Source organism: Tympanuchus pallidicinctus, unplaced genomic scaffold (assembly GCF_026119805.1).
Source record: "Tympanuchus pallidicinctus isolate F22 unplaced genomic scaffold, pur_lepc_1.0 scaffold10, whole genome shotgun sequence".
In the NCBI taxonomy this organism is placed as follows: domain Eukaryota; kingdom Metazoa; phylum Chordata; class Aves; order Galliformes; family Phasianidae; genus Tympanuchus; species Tympanuchus pallidicinctus.
In genome coordinates, this window is record NW_026294619.1 from 20,433,682 (window position 1) to 20,455,257 (window position 21,576).

General features: G+C 34.7%; 2 protein-coding genes across 3 annotated transcripts in view; one reads left to right on the plus strand and one right to left on the minus strand.

Moving 5' to 3' along the window:
* CHODL (chondrolectin) overlaps positions 1–13,843 on the plus strand; it is a 31,812-nt gene extending 17,969 nt beyond the window's left edge. Inside the window, exons 4-7 of one of the 2 annotated variants that reach the window (XM_052667088.1) lie at positions 2,453–2,500; positions 2,872–2,955; positions 4,504–4,606; positions 8,990–13,843. In XM_052667088.1, the coding sequence (XP_052523048.1) occupies positions 2,453–2,500; positions 2,872–2,955; positions 4,504–4,606; positions 8,990–9,074 (320 nt within the window). In that variant the 3' untranslated portion in view covers positions 9,075–13,843. The remainder of the gene's footprint in view (positions 1–2,452; positions 2,501–2,871; positions 2,956–4,503; positions 4,607–8,989) is intronic. The other variant, XM_052667098.1, reaches the window with a different exon arrangement.
* The window catches only part of TMPRSS15 (transmembrane serine protease 15), a 54,558-nt gene continuing 46,593 nt past the window's right edge, over positions 13,612–21,576 (minus strand). The window contains exons 24-27 of the mRNA XM_052666896.1: positions 20,089–20,270; positions 19,745–19,840; positions 18,696–18,835; positions 13,612–14,541 (exon numbers count right to left, since the gene is read on the minus strand). Coding sequence (XP_052522856.1) covers positions 14,371–14,541; positions 18,696–18,835; positions 19,745–19,840; positions 20,089–20,270 — 589 coding nt within the window. The 3' untranslated portion in view covers positions 13,612–14,370. The remainder of the gene's footprint in view (positions 14,542–18,695; positions 18,836–19,744; positions 19,841–20,088; positions 20,271–21,576) is intronic.

Here is a 21,576-nt window from a genome sequence, read left to right on the forward strand (position 1 = left end):
GGTACCTACAGAAAATCAAACCATGTTTTTCAGTAGGATCATGCACATTTCTTCAAATAATATATAGTGTTTTTGCTTTTCAAAAACTAAGCTCCAAGTCAGAATTAATATAAAATCTTACTTTTACCAGCTATTTAACCCACCAAATTCTGTGTAATTTCCTACCTGCTTTTTCTGTATTCATGATCTAGTAATGATCACAGTCATTGATCCAGGCTATTTTCTTCCACCAGCTTTCGTGGATAGACAGTTCTCTCATTGGCTATTGCCAAAATGACATTTTTAATGCCAATTAATATTGTAAGTAGATATTAAATACTTGGAAGGCTAGATATATCCACATATTTCACAACTCTACTCTCCAAAATCTGTTACTGCTTCTAAAATTAGTAATGACTATTGTTGTCTTACGGCGATCAGTGATCATCTCAGTCACATGAGCCATTCAAGGAATTGTGACATATAAAGCCTTACCACTTTTACAGCTGATCACAGCTGATTTGAAATAAGAGAATAAAACACGTTTTGTTATTAAAATAACAATACTTTTTGTGTCAGAAAATGCAGGCTGGATTAAAATAGTGCAGTTTTGAGTATATTTCATGACTTTAAAAACTCAGAAATGTAAATGAAATCATCATTCCACAACAGCAAACTACTTACCGTTCTAGCTACGGTGTGATAAAGATTTATTAACTTCTATTGCTTTCTCCATTAAAAAAACAATGCTGGGTGTTTGGGGTTAGCAGAAAGCAAAAGGATAAAAGTAACAAAGAAAATGAATTTATATTCTTTCATCATATAGAAATAGGTTACTCTTGTATAATAAGGAACATTGTATCAATAAGGCAAACAATATATACATAATTATTAAGATTGGCATTGTTATGTAGCTAAATACAGTACTGCAAAATTGTAGCTATTTACCTTCCATGCTGCTGCAATAATTCTCGCTAGCAAAACAGACTATTCTCCAGAAATGTATTTTTGTATCACATGGAGGAAAAGAATAGATGTATAAATGCATATAAATGGGTATATAACATTTCCTTCATTACCTAAAGGTAATACCATGGTGTAAGTAAACTACATATGCTATCTAAAACCCATACGTAAGACTTATGAAAAACCTTACTTTCCTCTCCAAATAGCTCTAATAACTTCAACTTCAGCTATTTACTGCAACACTGCCAGTTTACTAGTAGTATAACAGTGGCACACCAATATTGAATTTCACTTTATTATGTAAATGTATTGTTTTTCACAACATTATCATATGTTTAGAATATACAGCGTAGGCCAAAATGGAAAGGTTGTAAGTGGCCATGACAAAGTTGTGCCTAATTTTACTAGCAGTAGGTTCAGGGCAGTCCTTCATTAGGCATTCACATTCAAGCATGTTCAAGCCATACATTCATTTTTTAACCATGCTGTTGCAGTGTTTGGTTTGCTTTTAAATGATATTGATCATTCGGTGATCTTGAATTTCATTATAGGTTGATAATAGCAACTGCATTTTTTCCCGTCCGTCTCCTGTATGTTTGATTATGCTATCACATTAAAAACTCATCTTCTTGTCTACTATCTAGAGTGATCAATTCAATTTTCAGTGGTGTTTTGATATCTTTCTTTACTTATGGCCAAATATGACCTTTTGCTCTAGTAGGTGTTTATGCCCCTTTGATTTCTCTCAGCATTTTGTGATAATGAGAACACTTGGAACTGCAGGCTAGTAGCACTATTATATAAACATATTGACATAACATTAATTATTTTATTCCATCAATCATGCAGATTCCACTCCTACGCTCATCCTTTTGATATGAGATTATTATTTCCGTAATCTTCATAAAATTTTAGCTATAATGGTCACTATAAGTAAACTTGCAAACCTCTGCAGTGCAGCTCAAAGCCATGAATTGCTCCTCTGGTTTCTTACACATTACAAGGAATGTGATACTATCCTTTGCCTTTTGGTAATTTCACTTCCCTATGTATAACATTAGAATTCACTACCCATTACTGTTTTTTTAAGTCTGAAATTCTTTAATTATTATATTTAAAAAATGAATAGATTTAAGTATTAATCAAGAACACTTTCTCTTATATTGCCTTAGTATCATCTATGTAAATGAAACTTTGGATATGTTAAGAGTCTTATTCAGCACAAGAATTAAAAGATTCAGTAATTTTGTAATAATTTAGCAAATGCCATCAAGAATTGGAACTAGAATGAACTGTAACCCTTTTCTCAGGAGAGGAAAATGTATGAAGTAGAAGAAAATTTACTCTAGTTTGCAAATAATCATTGGTAATGCTGCTGAAAAATTAAGCAACTATTGTTTTGGAGGATAAATCTATTTCTGTGATGCTGCATGCAAAATAATGAAAGTATCTGTTTTATTACACACATTCTTTCTTCAACGATTGATTTCAAATATTGATTTAACAGACAATGTCTTAGAAAAAGAATTAGGAGACAGAGCAGAGCCAGATTACGGTAAGAAATTTCGAAACATTTAATTGAATTGCAATAATAAATGTGTAATGATAAGAATAACTTACAGGAACCTGCAAAATTACTTAAGTTTATCAGGTATAGGCTAGTACTGGAACATATGAAAGATGTATCTTGGAGACTAATAGTGAATATGGCTATCATTCATATACTTCTGGTCATAATTCCTGTTCCAGATGAAATCCCAATTTTGCAACAAAATCCTATTTACAGATTTACTTCTGTCAGTTTAATCCAGAAAAAGTTATTTTTTCTAATAGAAATTAAAATGTAATTGTGGTTAAATTTTTAAACAGTGTAACAGCTCTATTTTGTGCATGTTGATTTCCTAACAGGTCTGATATTCTTTTTAGGAATTTTTCCAACGGTGCCAGCAGGAAATCCATATGACACAAACAAACCAGAAGATCAGTATCATGTTATAGCTACTGAAACAGGTAATAAGAATGTAATGGTATGCTAAGAACATTTAACAGTAGACTTATTTAAATTATTAATAATTTCCATTATTGTCAGTGAGAAGGACAATCTATTGCCTCAGGAGATGCTCTGAAGAATTCTTTGAATAACAGCTCAAGAGTTCTACTTTGTCCTGTTTGTAGCTCTGGAAATAAAATATTTCCACGTATCCCCAAATTTTGATCCAAACCTGCAGTTCAGCAGCCATTAAAATCTGCAGTGATGCTGTGACCCCAGTGATCTCTATGAAGATACAAGATTTCACTAGCTTTCATCCAGCTGTGGAGGATCTCCATCTAGAGCTATGATAACGTTGGTTCTTTGTCTCCTATTCTCTTCTCCTACAAGTAACACAAGGTACATATCTGTTATACCTTATACCCAGGGATCACAAAGAAGGCACTAAGGAATCTTTCCTAACAGATAGGGCACAGAGTTCTCACTTATCTGTTGAATAAGCCCTGTGTCATGCATCTCCCAAGAACCTCATGTTTTAAGGAATGCTAAATGCTGAGTGGGAGCTTGCTGTAATGCTCTTGGATGTTCACTTAGCAAATTATGTCTTGAACAGAGTCCTGCTGTTCTTGAAGGGTTGTAGCATGGCCTTAGGAACTGCACGTCTCCAGGGTGCAACTCAGGTTCTCACACGATACAGCATGGTATTATGGAAAGTTGGCACTCCCTTTCTGCACTTACTGGTTGGATTTGAGCCAGTTTCCTAACTGACTGTTTGCACCTCCAGGGGAATGGACATACTGATGAACTCTATTTTGAAAATGATACAAGTATTTTCTACAAACTGTACAAAGACTAATACAAATAAAGAAACCTAGCCTGAACATTCACATTTATTCTTGCACATACAAATATTTTCAAAAGAGCACAATGGATAAGAAAGTCTCCATAGTATGTACCTTAGGTGTATACTGTTATAAAACATTGGCATATAGTTACTAAGAAACATACACATCCTGGAATCTGTAAGCCCCATGTTCTATTCTAGGCAGATAACAGAGTAGTTTTGCTTTTGCAAAATTTGCTCAGGGATCTGCAGGGAAGCACTTTTATCTTTTATTTGTCTTCATGTTAGCTGAGGACATTTTATGTATGTCTTTCAAGGGGAATTGGGAGAAAGAGCAGGGGTTGTTTCTTTAGTAGTCCTGTGCATCTGGAATCCAGTATATAAGAGTAACTAACTCAAAAGGTTATATGTATTGCAGAAATAATAGACTAGAAATGTACTCTTTTAAATACTTGAATTTTCAATCACAAGTTTGGAAATCTTGTACTGACATACAATGGAAAGGTCAAAATTTAAAACCTTAAGGTATGTTTTAGATTTCACTGGGGAAACTATTTTATTATTGATTTTATTGACTCATCTTTTCCTAGCTTTTCCTATAGAAGGAATACATAAATATTCTGTGTAAGATAATGTATTTTTGATAGTTTATTCCAGACTTTTACTAACATTGTCAAGAGTATTTCAACATGAGAGGCATTAATGAGAACTTTTTGTCTTGTAGGTATAATTCCAAATCTAATTTATGTCGTAATACCCACTATACCACTACTACTGTTAATACTGGTGGCTTTTGGGACTTGCTGTTTCCAGATGCTTCATAAAAGGTAAAATACACTAATTGAAACTGGTCTAACAATGCAGAATTCATGTTTCCATTGGCAAGCTATTCATACTGAAGGACTGCTTACACCTCCAAGTATGCAAATAAGCATCTTATCATCTATTAAAATCCAAGTAGTTTACAGCTGCTAGAGCTGAACATTCACCTTCAGGCTTTTCCAGAATAAGCCGAAAGAATTCCAGGTCTCTCTAAGTATATTGCCCCTATGACTTCACTTGTTTTGAAGAAGATATCTTTGCTGACCATTTGATCTGCTGAGTCCCTGGCAGCATTTTACTTCACATTTTCCATCACGATTTACCTCCTATGTAGTTTCTGGGCTTTAGGGACTAATAGTGGGATCCTCACTGATACAGGGCAGACTCAAGGACTCACCTCATTTTCTGACCAAAATGCTAGTTTGTTGTGAGAGGGACCAGGAGCTGCTTCAGTGCACATCCCATAAGATCAAGATGAAACATTGGTGCGGGCAGATTGAAAACAAACAAACAAAAAACTTGTTTTGAGCCACATGCCATTGCCACTTCTTTGTACATCATTTATCTGTCAGAGATGATAAAATGAAGGGATATGCATTGATAGAGATAGGGTCAAACAGCTGCTTCATTATGTAAATAGGAAATATTTCAGCCAATGGAAAAGGATATGTTTTGATTCACACTTTAAATACTTCTTGACATTTCTTCTTTCTCAAAAATATGGTATGCCAAGATATGAAAATGTGCGAGTAATTTTTTTCTCAGCTAATCTTTCTGAAACTTTCAAGGACTTTTTTCATTCTGCATTATTTTCACAAAGTGTTAATGTACTCTAGAGAAGTTTAAACTGAAGTATTTCAGACAGAACAAGGGGAAATGGTTTTAAACTGGAAGAGGGTAGATTTGGAGAGGGTAGATAGACTAGATATCAGGAAGAAATTTTAATGGATAAAAATTATTTTGGTAAAGTAACAGAAAGAACAATGAGCAGATTCACAGGCTCTGTTATCTCTCTTGAAGTGCAGCAACATGGACAAATTTGACATCATAGTTGTAAGAAATTAGAAATAAAAACAAAAAAATCCTCCTTACTTTTTCTTCCTTCCTTCCTTCGTTCCTTCCTTTCTTTCCTTTCCTTTCCTTTCCTTTCCTTTCCTTTCCTTTCCTTTCCTTTCCTTTCCTTTCCTTTCCTTTCCTTTCCTTTCCTTTCCTTTCCTTTCCTTTCCTTTCCTTTCCTTTCCTTTCCTTTCCTTTCCTTTCTTTCCTTTCCTTTCCTTTCCTTTCCTTTCCTTTCCTTTCCTTTCCTTTCCTTTCCTTTCCTTTCCTTTCCTTTCCTTTCCTTTCCTTTCCTTTCCTTTCCTTTCCTTTCCTTTCCTTTCCTTTCCTTTCCTTTCCTTTCCTTTCCTTTCCTTTCCTTTCCTTTCCTTTCCTTTCCTTTCCTTTCCTTTCCTTTCCTTTCCTTTCTTTCTCCTTCTCATTTAGTACTTCCTACAAATACATTATTTCAAATGAGAAAACACTCCAAATGTAAAAGTCTGCTTGAATCTGTATTCATGTACACCAATGATCACAGTGATCCTTATTAATAAATATGTCTTCTCGAGAGAAGTGAACATATAGAAAAAGTACTACAAGCTCTGCAATATAAAATAGATTATTACTAAAAATAAAATAGATAGCAACTCAAAGGAGAAAAAAGAACTTTGTGCGTAACAGTAGGAATTACATGGACAATTTAAATCTGGAACATGTTATATAGTGGACCTGAATTGCTTGCTAAGTGTAATGATAAACGTGTTCACATCTTTTCCAGCAGCAATTTCTCCCTTTAAGATTAAAAAAAAGAAAAAAAAGTGGTTTAGAAGCTGAAGCTCTCAAATAATCCTAAGAGGACAATGAGAGATTTGTGGCCCACTGATATCAATAGATTGTAGTGTTGACTTCGGTGGGCTTTAATCAGGCCTTTGATGCTATAGAAGTTCATCAAGGAGTAATAAATTTGAACTTTCTAGAATTAAAAATCACATGACAAAGAAATAGGAAATCCAGCTTGAAAAATAAACAAATGTTTTTTTCCAAATGGGTTTACACCAAAGTTTTTAAGGACAGTAAAATCTTTTTTTCTTTTTTTTCATTAAAGCACATCTAAATCAGAAGCAAATATTTTAGTATCACCAAAAAATGAAGCAATTTAATTTGTATCAATTGAAACAAGTCTTTAAAAAAAAAAGTGTCTATTTTTTTTCCCCCACAAATAACTTACCTTGCAAATCATTTTGGTTCATCAAAAATACACAATTCTTGGGCAAAAGAAAATAAAAGAAAAAGTCAACCTCTTAAACTAATCAGTTGGACACTGAGGAGTTTTAGGAAAGGGACGCTATCCTGCTGGGGAAGGAGGGATCCCCAACTTTCCAAATGAACTTGACTTCTCATTCTTTTTTAGGCTTCCACAACATGGTGACCTTTCCTCTGAAAGCCACAATCCATGGCCAACCAGGACATGCCTAGCTTGAAAGGTCATGACTAATTTTGCCTGGTGTTGGGCTCTTAAAGGGTAGTAATAAAGGCAAAGCAAAACGTCTTCCCTGTAGCCAGCAGAAATGATCAGCTTGTTCATGCTTAGATACTCTCCCTTTCATTTCTTCCAGGGAAGCAAGGAGAAACTGCTTCAAAGACCCATCTCCATTATCATCTGAATGCCTTGCAGAAAGTTTAAATTCCAACCTGGTATATTTCTCAATTTCTACAATTGCATTTGATGATCAAAACAGCAATGTGCTATTTATTGCACCTTCTGTACTAAAACCTGTTTCTTGAAATAGATGCGTAGCTTTTGAAAAACAATTTAGGTTAACTAAAGATTAGCTTGTATCTGGCCCAAGGTATTTAGAAATTCTTCCTGCTGTGTAGCAAAGATGCTATTCAAAGCATTTCATCAGAAATTTACAAAATATGCTTGATTTTGCTCTATTAATCTGGAAATCAGTAGTGAATCAATTTCTTAAAGAAGAACTTAAAGTACTTGATTCGTTGCAGTTGCTTTGTTTATAGCACTGTGGCCTGATCTAAAGTCCACTGAAATTATAGGAGGCTTTTCAATTACTCCAATGGGATCAGGTACATAATACATTACTTGTAGAGCATCAGAGGTAAGTCTGGAGGGACTGAAAACTACTATCCCATTCAGCTCCCTGAAAGTGTGTTTTAAATCATTCCAGACTTGCTTACATTTACACACCAGTAATAACTGACTAAAACTGAATGTATAGTACTGTTGGGATCTTGACTCTCAGGCTTCCAACATACAGAATTACATGGTGCCACAAAGGCCACTTTCCCTTTCACTAAATCAGACAATGTATCAGTATGAAATATTCTGGCCAGAGACTAAAATATTTTGATCACAATGCAGCTGCAGTGGCTCATGCCATTCCTGTTCTTTTCAGTAGACTGCAGTTACTTGACATCTAAATGAGGAATGATGGTGCATTGTGGCAGTCATACCTGAGAAGATGCTAGCCATGTGGAAAAACTGCCTTCAACCTGCAGGGTACCTCAGGGTTCCCTGTAAGTATTAGTGTGACTGGTTTTGCAGTGTTCCAGAGCAAGTGCTTTCAGATCAGTTTTATATTTTTACTGAAAAATCCTACAAAACCAAGCTCACAAAAACTACTGTCAATGGCACTGAATGAAAACTAGGCCTCAGGAAGCTTTCTACTGGACATTCATTCTAGGAGTCTGATTCATATCCCATTGCTTCATTAGATGTTAGCTCAAGCCCCAAAAGGAAGAGGCTTTCTGGCTAAGCTGGCACCTGTTGATGTGTCATGAGCACAGGTGTGCAGCCTCCATACGCACATGGTCAGGGTTGTGGTAGCCCTTTTGGTTGGGTGGGCTAGATCTTGAGCACATGGACGTAGGCTTGGAGACATGTATGCTCCTGTCCCTTGTGTATCCTATTCAAGGGAATTGCTCTGGTGAAACTGTGTCCACACATTCACTCACATCTGTTCATAGAGCATAGTCATCTTCTGAGAGGTTTTAGTCTGTGGCCAGAGATAGGAAAGGCTATGCTGTATGAGTAAGTGTGAATGGATGTGAACTGAAAAATGAAAAATAAATACTGTCCAAGTCTAGTCACTGCATGGAAGGAGCTCTCCTAAACAGGGTGGTGCTGTAACATTGGTAACAGTTACTTACCTTGACCCACCACTGTGGCACTAAGTTTGGTCCAGCATGGGCATGGCTCTTGTGTGGAGGGGACATCTATGCCAACAAAGACAGCCTTCAAATAGGGGCTGAAATATCCGGGGCTGATCACAAATCTGAATCAGAACTGTAAAGGTATGTGTACACTGAGAATAGTTTATATTTTTATTTTTCAGTAAAGGAAGAACAAAAACGAGTCCGAACCAGTCCACACTTTGGATTTCAAAAACCCCTAGGAAGGACAGTAGCATGGAGATATAATGATTTACTGACTGAAAGCAAAGCAAAAATAACATTTTGCAGTCGGGCTGTATTATAATGTCGTCTGAGAACATTAGCTTGGAATGGCTTGAAAATGCAAAGGATCTACAAGAATGAACTGTAAGCTCCCCCTTGAGGCAAATGTTCAGATCATTTTTATATAATGTTTGATTATTAATTCAGTAACAAAATATGCCATGCTAAATAAAGGGTATGTGTTTATTTTGCTAAGAGATGTAAGTTAGCTAGTTGTGAGTAATGAATTGAAAATGCATTTGAAATTTTTATGAGGACATATCTACAATGTATATCAATTTTAAGATAGATTGTTTGTAGTTAAACAAAACCTTCTTGTTTTCTTTAATCTCCTATGCATTGTAACCTAGTTGATGTACTGTACATGAAACTGACAATTTTGCAGTGTAACAATTATTTATCTTTGCATAAATGTTTGATACAAAATATTTGTTTAGTATTTATTTGCACACTTACGACAGTTTTTGATCCTCAGGCACAAATTACTTTTGTATACATAAATTATGCTTGCTGGCAGATACTTCTGCCATATTGCAACATTCATCAGCTATGACAAAATTCAAGGATTCAAAAGTGGTTTAATCTTATAGTGAATCCACTTTATCAGGGAGTGACCACCATATCTTCTTGATGTATTGGTCCAAGGTCAACATCAATCACTTGGCAAATGATAAAACAATAATGAAGTACCTTTGAATACAGTTCTTTTTACACTGGTTAAGCAAAATATTTTTAACTTTTTCTGAGAGAAAATACAAATTTCAGTAACCCAGTGGGCAAGAGTTTAAGAATAGAATTAGTTGTTTCAGTAAATCTATGTAGAGAAGACTTTAAAGATTATTTAAATATGGTTAATAGTTTTTTAGGAATAATGGATCAAAAGGAAGACAAATGGCTTTTCTTGGAAGCAGCACTAAGAGACTGATCCCAGCTTTAATGAGGCTTAGCTAGAAGAGTGTTAATTATGTTAATTGGTAGATCTAGAGGTAACACTGATGCATTTAAAGTCCTTTATAAAAAAATATTACTAATATCATTAATGTTCATTCTCTTTGATGCCTTAAGAGCTTTCTGTGCTATTAGGATGACATCTCAGGGTGCTAGCAAAAGCACTCTAGCTGATTTGTTGGTGACAGTCTGGTGCTGTTTAAGAAAGGCTAACAGGTTTTACTGCAGTTTGCAGCAAGAGTTCAAAAGCACAAGTTCAAGTTTGTCAGGCTTTCCATTAATAGAAATGCTGGGTGGGAGCTGGGGAAGCTGGATAGAAGTGAGAGCATATTACAGTTTGTGAAGCCTGCGCTGTGATTGCTGATATTGACTATAGCTTCTGAAATTCATGGACAAATGTGTATCAATTTTTCTGAGTAAAGAAAAAAAAATAATTTAAGTTCCAAAGCACTAATACTAGTTGTGCAATGCTATCGTTGCAACTCTTTTGGAGGCATCTTAAATTTGAAGTTATGCCATGTTTTTATTTCCTCTTTGAAGAAGCTGCCTCCTGTAGTTCAGGTCAAGCATTGCCATTCTTTCTTGCACTATTCTGTAGATTTTGTTTATTCACAACTTCCTTTATAGTGATTAAAAATAAAACAAAAAATACTATGGTCCTGCATGATCATCAAGACCAGGGTTGTTTTTCTTTCCATGACCTAAATGATGCTTAACTCACCTGAGGGCAAGAGCTTCATCTTCCTTGGGAATGTTTGGGGTAATCACAACTGGATCTTTATGGATTAACTCCTTCAAGAAAACAGGGGACAAGAGAGTGATTTTTAACCTAAATCTACAGAGCTGCCATCTCTTCATACTTTGTACTTCCAAATGACACTTGGCGGTCAATACTGTGATTGGTGCAGCAGAAGTGACAGGAGTCATTTCCATGCTGCAGTCAGGAGAATGCAAACACCTTCAGATGTCTTTCCAAAGGGGCAAAGGTGATTGCTGGGCATTTATCAGTGTTGGCCAATCTTAAATTCTGTGAAGGAGGAATGGAAAATGGCATGCTATGGTTTAGTTATAATGAACTTAGATTTCACATATCAATAAGAAATACTGATTATTGGACAAAATATTTCTATATCATTTCACCAGTCTAAGAAGAAGGAATCTGTTTCCTTGCTTGTATTTTGTTTGCCTAGTATTGAGTTTCTAGATACCAGGTAAAATCAAAACAGTCTTAGAGTCCTCTGTAAAAGAGAGTGCAGACAATAAACTGTGCAGTCTTACATCAGTTAGTTCCACTTTTAAGGTGGTGTTTATTTTGCATGCACAACCAATAAATCCCATATGTACACAAATTATTTCATATTTATTTCCCTAGTTTTGCATTCCAAAGGGAAATAGGTGTAATAGTAAGAGAGGAAAGGAGAAAAAAAAAAAAAAGAAAGTGTTTCACATTTCACATGTAGAACTTTATGCAAAATTCCTTTGGATTTTTGGTGGGCTTAGATAATCCAGGAAAGCAGATTTTTATGTGACAGTACATTAGTGAAAACAGATTTGCTATTTAAAAAAACCCACAAATAACAACAAACACAAAAAAAGCTAAAAACTTTGTCCTTCATATTCATGAAGGACATTAAATCCTACAAACATTAAATTCATGCTACATTAAGTTCTACAAACTGGTGGAAGGAACAATTTCAGGTGATAGATTTCATCAACAACAGCTACTTCAAAGCAGCTTGTCAACTGCAGGCAGCTATGGGTCAGCTCATGCTGACCACATTCTTGCTACTACCCTTAATCTCACAAATTGACGCAGGAGGTGTGAGGCAAGGAATTGACGAAGAAGAGTAAAGATATAAGTAGGCCTCAAATGGACATCATGACTTCAATTTGGCATTCTAAAAAACATTGTACTTCTTGCCTCCATTCCCTGTTTTCCTCAAGAAATGTAATTTTTCTTTTTTTTCCATAGTGATTCTGGCCTTTTGCAAGTAAATAGCATGGCAGATAGAAAGCTCTTGTTGCTTCCTTCAGTCCTTTAATCTTTTCAGGTGCAAGTGTAAATCAGCATCAAGTTCCCATACCCTATTTTAAAATATCTCAGACCTTTAACTCAAATAAAAAATTATCCATGCTGCCCACATATATTAATGTATTAATGGCTGATTTCAACACAGGCTAATATGGGACAGGCATGCTGAAGTAATGGATGCTGAATGAAGGCTATAATGTGCTTGGCAAAGGTTATCCTGATATAAGTTGAAATAAAGTATTTATTTTTAATTATACTATCTAGTGTATGTTACATATACGCTTCTGGATAGAAGTTTACAATGGGAAATTTTTGAGTCCAGTGTGATAGTTTATTAATTTATATCTCGAAATCTATGCTTTGCATTTTGGGAAGCAAAAAATACACATAAATGAAAGGATATTACTGTATTTCTGGGAACCAGATCTTCTAGTAACTGAATCTGCTTTGATTTGGCTTTTGTATTTCATTAGCAGAATGAAATGCCATTTACAACAGTGATGTATTGTAAATATTACTGAATTCATGTCACATTTTAATTAAGTATTTTAATGTAATTGCTTCATCCACATCAATTTATACTTGATAGCAGAATGCACTTTATTTTCATTGGCTTTTTTCCAGTGAAAGAGATGAATAGGAGAAAAAAGACTACTACTGAAGATAAGGTTAGCAGCTCTGAAATGTTAATCAAATAGTTTAGAAACGAATTCAGAATAAAATGAAATATCTTTAGTTAACTCGCAACAATGGCACTGTGTAGTTTGTATGAAAGAGTCTAAGATACTTTTTGTCTGCTCTCTGGCTTAATTACATCTGTCTGACTTATGGACACAGATATATTGATGGAACTGCACATTTTGGTCTGGACCTAATTCCTTGACATTTATGATGACCAAAAGACATTTTTTCTCAGTGACCATCAACCTGTGTTTGTAAGCTTGCCTTGTATTCTGAGCACTTCATATCTGCATTTAACATTGTGAATAACAAGTATGGAAGCTCCTTACAAAAATCATACATCTACGAGTACATGTGTAGATACATATGTGCAGTAAATTAAAATGCATTTTGTGTTTTCATGTATACTGTAGAATGAAAAAGACATTAAATTACTATACAATCTATAAGCAGAAATAAAGGACATATATCATATTACACTAACATTAAAACACCATTGAATTTAAGGTATTTCAATAAGAATTATTATAATAGAACTGCTTTTCTTTTGTTTGTTTTTACATATTTTATACCACTTGGACTTCTGTTAATGGGCATCAGGATAGAATCTATACAAAACACAAAATCATTATAGAGAAAGCATGAAATATCAAATGAACCCTAATTACATTTTATTCACCATGAATGACCGATCCTCATTATTGTCAGTTGTTAAACCATATATATGAGGGGAAGTGTAGTATTGCATGTTTCTACAAAGGTACATGCAAGTACATATCTATAATTATTTGAATAATTACCAGAAGGTTTGCATGAAAGAAAAACTGAAAAGCAAACAAATTACACCAGAGATAATTTTTATGATCCATTCAGTTTGCTTGTTATAAAGCAGCATGATACATGATCAACCATTATTCACAATCTACAAACTTCATTTTAGAGCTTTTTGTAAAGGCAAGATAGGAGAACTCTCATGAGCCCAGTTTCAGATAACATATACCTTCATTTTGATATGTGGCAATTACTGAGAAGAATTGACTGTGCATTGAAATGAAAATGCACATTGGGAAATGTACTGTAAAATCATAAAAATAATTCACATTTATCCTGAAATTCACAATTTTTCTGACAATTTATCCCCAAATTAACAATTTAGACCATTTTTCATAAAGCATCTGTGGCTTTAAAAATCCTTCCTCCCTCCCTCTCCTTCTTCTTTCCTTCTTTCTGCCCTTCTTCTTTCCTTCCTCCTTGCCACACTTTAGAAAACCCTAACTACACATTTAATACAGTGATGTTCATATAGACTGTTTTCCCATACCATGGACTGATGACTGATTTACCTCTTACATAAAGCGAACAGTAAACTGCTAAAACTATTAACAAAAGCATAGAATCTATCTCATTTGAAATATTCCTCTCAATTGATAAGGAAAGGAATTTTTATTTGTCAATGTTTTCCTTTCCTAAATTTGAAACCAGACTGCAATTTGAATCATTACTTTTTTTTTAGATTCCCTAATTATGAGTATTGAATGCCAGTCTGTACTGTATTGCTCTGCAATGGCTTAATTGCAGTCTTTAACTTCTATTTCTTTGTTAAGGAAAATCAGGGTAGTAGATGATTTTTTGGATCCAGTCCACAAACATAGCGACCCGAACGTACACTCCTGGTCGTTGGGCAACTGCACACTTATAGCCAAATGATGTCACACCTACCAAAACCCATTGATTACCATCTTCAGACATCAGAGGGCCTCCTGAATCTCCCTGCAATATGAAATTCAAAAGTTAAAAGTGTACAATTGTTAATTGTTTATGGTATTTTTTGTAATTGATCCTTAATCATAAAAATTGCATCTTATCTTTTGGACATCAGAAAGATAATCAATGTGGAATCTTCTATATAGAAAAAAATCTTGAAATAATTCAACTTACTTTCTTTTTCTTTCAAGACTGCAATTTTAAGCTCCCATCAGTCTTCTAGATACAGGACTAAGTTTCAAAGGATTATTATATGAGGAATGCTCTGAAAGTATTGCCTGCTATTTTATTATGTTGGCCCAGGTTGACATCAGAAACAGATGTGGGTGATATGTCAATAAAGGCAGAACATTTCCACCAGTATTCTGTTACATTCTGTTGCATGTGACAGATGTCAGCAGAGGATTCTGACGGAATGGTGTCTTATGTGGAAGTGTGGATGAAGCAAAGGAATGTCATGGAGATACTCCATGCGGAAAAAATGCCACCCACTGACATGCATTGATGGTTGCTGAGCTGGGTTTGGAGACCAAAAAGGAGTCTTAGTACAGTGAAAGTTGGACTGTATGAGCAACATTTTCCTATCAATGACACTATCATAGCTGCTGTGAAAAAGTGGGCCACCTCTGCTGATACAAATTTTAATGAGCATGGAGTGCAGACTCTTGTTCATCACTGGCAAAAATGCAGAGCAGATGGTGGTGACTGTGTTGAAAACAGTGTTTTGTAGCTGAAAATTTGCTCTATCAAATAGTTTAATTGTGTCTATTGTATTTTCTATGAAAATATATAGGAAGCATTACTTTCAGAATGTCCTAAGTACATTTAACCCATCATTTTCACAACTCCTGGATAAATGTGTAGCATTATTTTTTAGCTGAATCTATTTAGCTAAGAAGCAGTTCTATCTTCTGTCCCTCCAGAATTTTGACAATTTCAAATTTAGAGGAAATGATGACAAGATTTCCAGAAGAGGAGGTGAGTTTTTCTGCCACCTCCTTCTCAGTAATTTAGGAGTTACAGAATTGTAGTAATCTGCAGGCATGTCCAACAAGCAGTCTGTGGGCTGCACATGGTCTGGCACAGCTTGTAATGTGGCAGGTTCTCCTGCCATGCCATCATGGCAGTGCTTCTGCCCTGCTGAGTGGCCCAACCCAGCCCTGGGACTGCCGATGGAGGGCCCTGGGACTGCCCATGGAGGGCACAGCACAGTGCTGACAAATAATATGGCATTGTACTTAATTAGCAAAGAGATCATGTCAGCTTTCAAAGATTAGAATTTGAAAAGACATTATGGGCAAAAATGTGCTGCCAAATTCTGTTTTTATTGATGGTGAGTTTATTAAGCAATGTATGGAATGCATGGCTGATATAATATATCCTGATAAAAAAACAGTTTGTCTAAAATCAGTTTATGTCAGTTTATGTCAGTACTATCAGTTTATCAGACCATAGTCAGGCAATCTGAAGAAACATAAATATCTATTGAACAAAATTTGCTAATTTCCCTTTTTTTTTTTCCTTTGGCTATAGACGAAAGTAGCGCTGCTACAGATATGGCTCAACTTGCAATTTTCATTACAGATACTGATAATAAACATGATGTCACTGAAGCAATTGCTTCTTTGGTGTCATTGAAAGACACAGCTAAATCTCTTTATTTGTGTGAAGCAGTAAAAAAACACGTTAAAGCAATTTTCTTTAATTTTTGTCAACATATCTGATATATCTACTGATGGTGCCCCGGTAATTGTTGGTAAAAAAAATAAACTTATAAAATTATTAGAAGATCATGCAGTTTCCACTGGCAACTCACTTTTGATGAAATATCACTGCATTGGACATCACAAAAATTTTATGTGTGAAAGCTTTACAAATGGACAGTCTTGTGCAAATCATCATCAAAGCTGTGAATTTCATAAAGTCCAAGGGATGGAATCATTGCTAATTCTAGGAATTCCTTAGGAGTAGGGATATTGACTTACGGGTCATCACTTACTTTTCTAAAAGAAGGTGGCTAAGTTTGGGTAAAATACTAAAAAGACTTCATGATTTTCAAAGTGAAGTCAAGTCCTTCATGGAATCAGAAGGAAGAGTTATGCCAGAACACGAAGACTAAAAATGGCTCACAGATTTAGCATTTTTGGTCGATTTTGGTGCTCATTTAAATTAGTCAAACATGTGTCTTCAGGACGTATATCAACATATCTGTGCTGCTTTTCAAACCATAATAGCATTTGAAATGAAAGTTATGGCAAACTCAAATTACGGCAAATTATTTCATGCATTTCGATACACTGGCTAAACACAGTCCTGTGAACAGTGAAAAATATGTGGATGTGCTTTCCATTTTGAGAGAGTTTTAGGAATAGGTTTCCAGATTTCCAAAAAAAAAAGATATTTTTTTTTGTATATTGTGACTCTTCTTTGAGTTTACATAAGTACATTACCTGCAAATTTTCAATGAAATATACGGAGTTACAATCAGACCTTCAACTCAAAGTGAAATGTGGTCATGTCTCTTTATCAGGCTTTTATAAGGCCCGTTTTATCCAATAAAAATAGATCTCACTTCACAGTCATGCCTTGTTCATGTCATTGCTTTTTGGCAGTAAGTACAATTGTGAACAATTATTGTCAAGGATGAAGCACAGGAAGGGTAACATTTCATAAAAAATCTCTGATGACCACCTTGAGAACTCACTAGGAATGCCACTCACTGCCCTTGAACTAGACTGATGCATTAATTTCACAAAAACAAGAGCAAACATCCTATTAGTTTTGTTTTATGTTTTTGTAGTGTATTTTAACATTTTAATAAAAAATATTTCTATAATAAAAATATAATAAAATATAAAACATTAAAAATATTTCTTGTTACTTATTTATGTTAACTTTATTATATATTTTACATGTGGCCCATTACATTCCTTTCTGCTTATTGCGGGCCAGGCAAGTCAGAAGGTTGGATACCCATGCAATAGAGTGTGGGGACCAAATTTTATTCATTCTACTGCCTGAGTAGCTATGAATGTCTTGCTTTGATGAGAAAGAAAACAATGATTATTTTTTATTGTTTGGTTTGAAGCAAGTTAATTCAACTAGTATTATTGTTGTCTTTTCATGGCCCTATGAAGAGAGCTTTAGGGGAGACTTCTGTGGGAACTCAGTCTTTAAAATACTTCTGTCTATAACTCTAGGGCATCCACAAAAGTTCAAAGGCTGTGACAGCAGCCTAGAGGACAAAGTAGTATCAGGACTCGCTTGCTCCTCTTTGCTTATGGTTGAATGGTCATTGATCACAGTGCTGGTCACTTGTGCTCTGTATCAACTTATAGTGCTACAATTTTTTTTTTTTTTTCTTTTTTTTCAGTTTGAGGGTCGAAAAACAAAAAGAGATGAGGAATCACAGACATTGAGAAAAAGGCAAATCAAATAGGCTTGCATACATTCCTGCTTGACTAACGTAGCCAAACTCACTGTGCATGATAAAGATTTAGGGTTGTGATAATAAAGTAAGAGGAGTTATGTGAGGATGCTCCTTATCAGATCTGAGGAGAACCAGTCTCCATGCCATGGACTCCACATTGCTGGAAGAAAGATTAAGTGTTGACCAACACTGTGCTCTTAAAGAGAAGTGTTACATAATGAGCAGAGATAGAATGGACAGACGTGAGAAACAGCCCCAGGAAGTAGCCTGTAAGATAAGTGCAGAAAGGCAGCTTCTTCAAAATACTGCGGTGTTCACTTATGAAATGTTTCTAAAGCCTACATATTCTGGGGAAATACATCATTGCTCTACCCCTTTCACCGTGAGAAGCATTTTTGAGATTTTTTTGACCTATTTGTTATGCATTTCTCTGTACCTTACTTTTTGCTAAAAGTCTTCCTCCTTCCTCAGCAGTAATAATTCAAAGCTCAGTGCATAAAATATCCAGTCCACATATTTATCTCCTTCCATTGTTGTTTGCATTGAGATCATACAAAATCGACTTTTATCTTTACAACATGTATTCTGATAAAGAGCTAAATATTGAGCATAAAAATAATATTCATAGACAGTGACCATCTGGTCTTAATGACTGGAGTATCAAAGAGCACTTTACTCCATAATTAGATGTGCTATGTGCTAGCAGTGAGAATTAGCCATTTATTCTTACCTGACAGGAATCTACACCTCCCATGTCATAGCCTGCACAGATCATATTCTCAGTAATAGTATATTCTGGCAACCATTCCTGGCATTTTTCATTTAAAATGAGAGGGACCTCTGCTTCTTGCAGTATATTTGAAGTGGGACCTGATGAAAATACAGAGTACATTTACGTGCTGCATTAAATATGTATAACATGTTCAGAACACTGATAGCTTTGTTCTTGTTCCAACATGTAGGCATGTTACTGAACAGCAGGAAGCCCTGCCAGACTACTGTATTATTCAGGTTTATGCCTCTGTAACACAATCACTGATTAAATGGTGCTCATTAACTGAATCCTGTCTTTCATTTGCGTAATGGGACTGAATTTGGTTGTAATTAAATGAAAGTTACTAAAATCAATGACTATGAACTTACTGTAGAGAGATCTAAGAGCTTATTAAAGGCTTAGAAGCTTGGATTTTCCAGTGTTTCCACACTATTTGTTGCGTATCTTTGATTGCATATATCTAGTTTTTATAAGCATTTCTATTACAAGTTCTTACTTAAAACTTTAAATACAATTCTACTCTGAAAATATGGATACAAATATGTACAAGCAACCATGAAAATGAATTTGCATGTTTATTATTTTATAGAGACCTCAAATTTGGAGCATGTGATATAGAAACAGAAAGTACATTTCACACTACACTCGGTATTCTTGGCTTCTGGGGAAAATAATTTGAACACTGTCAGAAACATGAATCTTTGTTCTTTCTGATCCCTTCATCTCCCCAGTTATCTGGAAATAAGATGTTCATATTCTGTAAATTGAGAAAAGTAGTCCTCATAACTACTAAGGAGATGCAATAAGGTCTTTTATTAATTTAATGATTGGAGATGTATATATTTTTTCTAATAAATATGTTGTAACTTTATTTCTTTTGAGTAGAAATGGTGGGGGAGTGGAATGGTAGAAAACTTTTTTCTAGAAGGGCATATCTCTAACCTGTTTGACCTTAGCAGCTTCTGTGGAATCAGGAGCAAATTTTCCCAGCATAATTTACCCACCTTCATATCTAATAGCACCCCAGCCAGCAATGGAACAGTTAATTCCTGGTAGAAACTGTTGATTTTCATGCGGTAAGCAGATAGGTTGTATGTAATCTGTGAATGCAAAATAAGCAATCAATTTCAATCTCTTTTCTTTATTCTTTTTTTTTTTATGAAGTCAAAAAAGAAAGTATTCATTAGTTCAAATTCATTTTTGGGACACAATAACCAGGAAGTAGTGGATGAACTCAAGAATAATTAGACTGTACAAAATGTACAGCCATTCATTCCATCATGGTTAGCATATTTAGGGTTTAAGCAACATATACGTTTTGTGGAAAAATACAAACTCACTTACTTACCTGTATATTGAACTTTGTTCTGAAGATGCATCAGAGCAATATCACTGTCTTTTGTAAGTTTGTTATAGTGAGGATTTATAACTATTTGATCAATGTTTTGAACTACCGTTAAAGTGTCTGTCATATTTGACTGGTCATATAAGCCAAGAACTGCTTTCCATGTAGATGGTTGTAATTGCCTCCTGGAAGTTGCAAGGAATATTCATAATTATGAATGATTAATGAACATTCTGAAAAATATGCTAGATAAAATGCTAATCTTTAAACTCATTATAATAAGTAGCATGCTCTCATTTTCCCCTCAATTAATAGGATAATGTAGTAGAGGTCCATACAATTTTGTGGTAGTTATATTATCTTAAACATTCATACTGTAGTATGTGATTGACTTTTGATTTTAAGCTTATATGCGTTATTTAGAAGAATTAATCATACAGCAGTGCAGTGGAATAAGATACATTAATTAAATCACTATGTCTTTTTTAGCATTCGAAACAATACTGCTGACTGCCCACAATGCAATTAGCATTGGTCCTAGTTAGAAAATTATAGAACTGTCTGAAGAATAATAGATTACAATGTTGTAGTAGAAAGTACTTCAGCTCATTGACTCAGAAAATTGGTCCCTTAGTTTTTTATCTAAGTTAAAAAAAATATGTTCAGACAGCTATGGCATAAATCTACATGCTTGTTTTTTTTTTTTTTTTTTTTTTTTTTTGCTGAGCCATCTATGCTGGTTTGAAACTAAGCTTTCTGAGGTTTCTAAGCTAGTGAACACATGCATTTGCTAGTTTTTTAATCAAGTTCATTTTTATTCTAAAACATTATTTCAGTCTGCTTGATGTATGGAATTGGTTTCTGTTTATCTTTTTGACTGACATCTGGAGGCTACCTTGTTCTAAATCAGCATTTCAGTTAAATATTCAGAATTAAGAGCTAAAAATATAAACTGTTGCTTAAAGGAAAAACTCCAGCAAATTCAACACAATAAAATGATATCTAAGTGAAAATAGAAATGGGAAATAGGTGAAAAGGAAGCACCAATGTAAGTGTGGATTTATCATGTGCAAACTAACATGGCTTGATCCCCCTCATTTCAAGGGCTTTGTGTGGAATATACTCCTGTAAGGGAATGAGGAGTCATTCTTATACTGGCATAGCCTCCCCAGTATTATTATTTAGCTATTCATAATGAAAAATCTACTATAGTTTTGAATAATAACGTTTGTCTTTTGCTATTGCAGTTTCTGAGTGTCTTCTTCAGTACTAGTTTCTATTACAGACGTTATGGAAGCAAATCTTAGAAAATATTTATATGCATCACTTCTTTGTGGTACAAACAATGCTATCTGGAGGACATTGCAATATTGCCTGATCAATATTTATGAATCAAGGTTCATTCAAATTATGCACAGTAGATCTTGATCAATCTGTGATACTTAACAGGTGGAATGGGAAAAAATGATTTTACCTTTCTTAGATACTTAA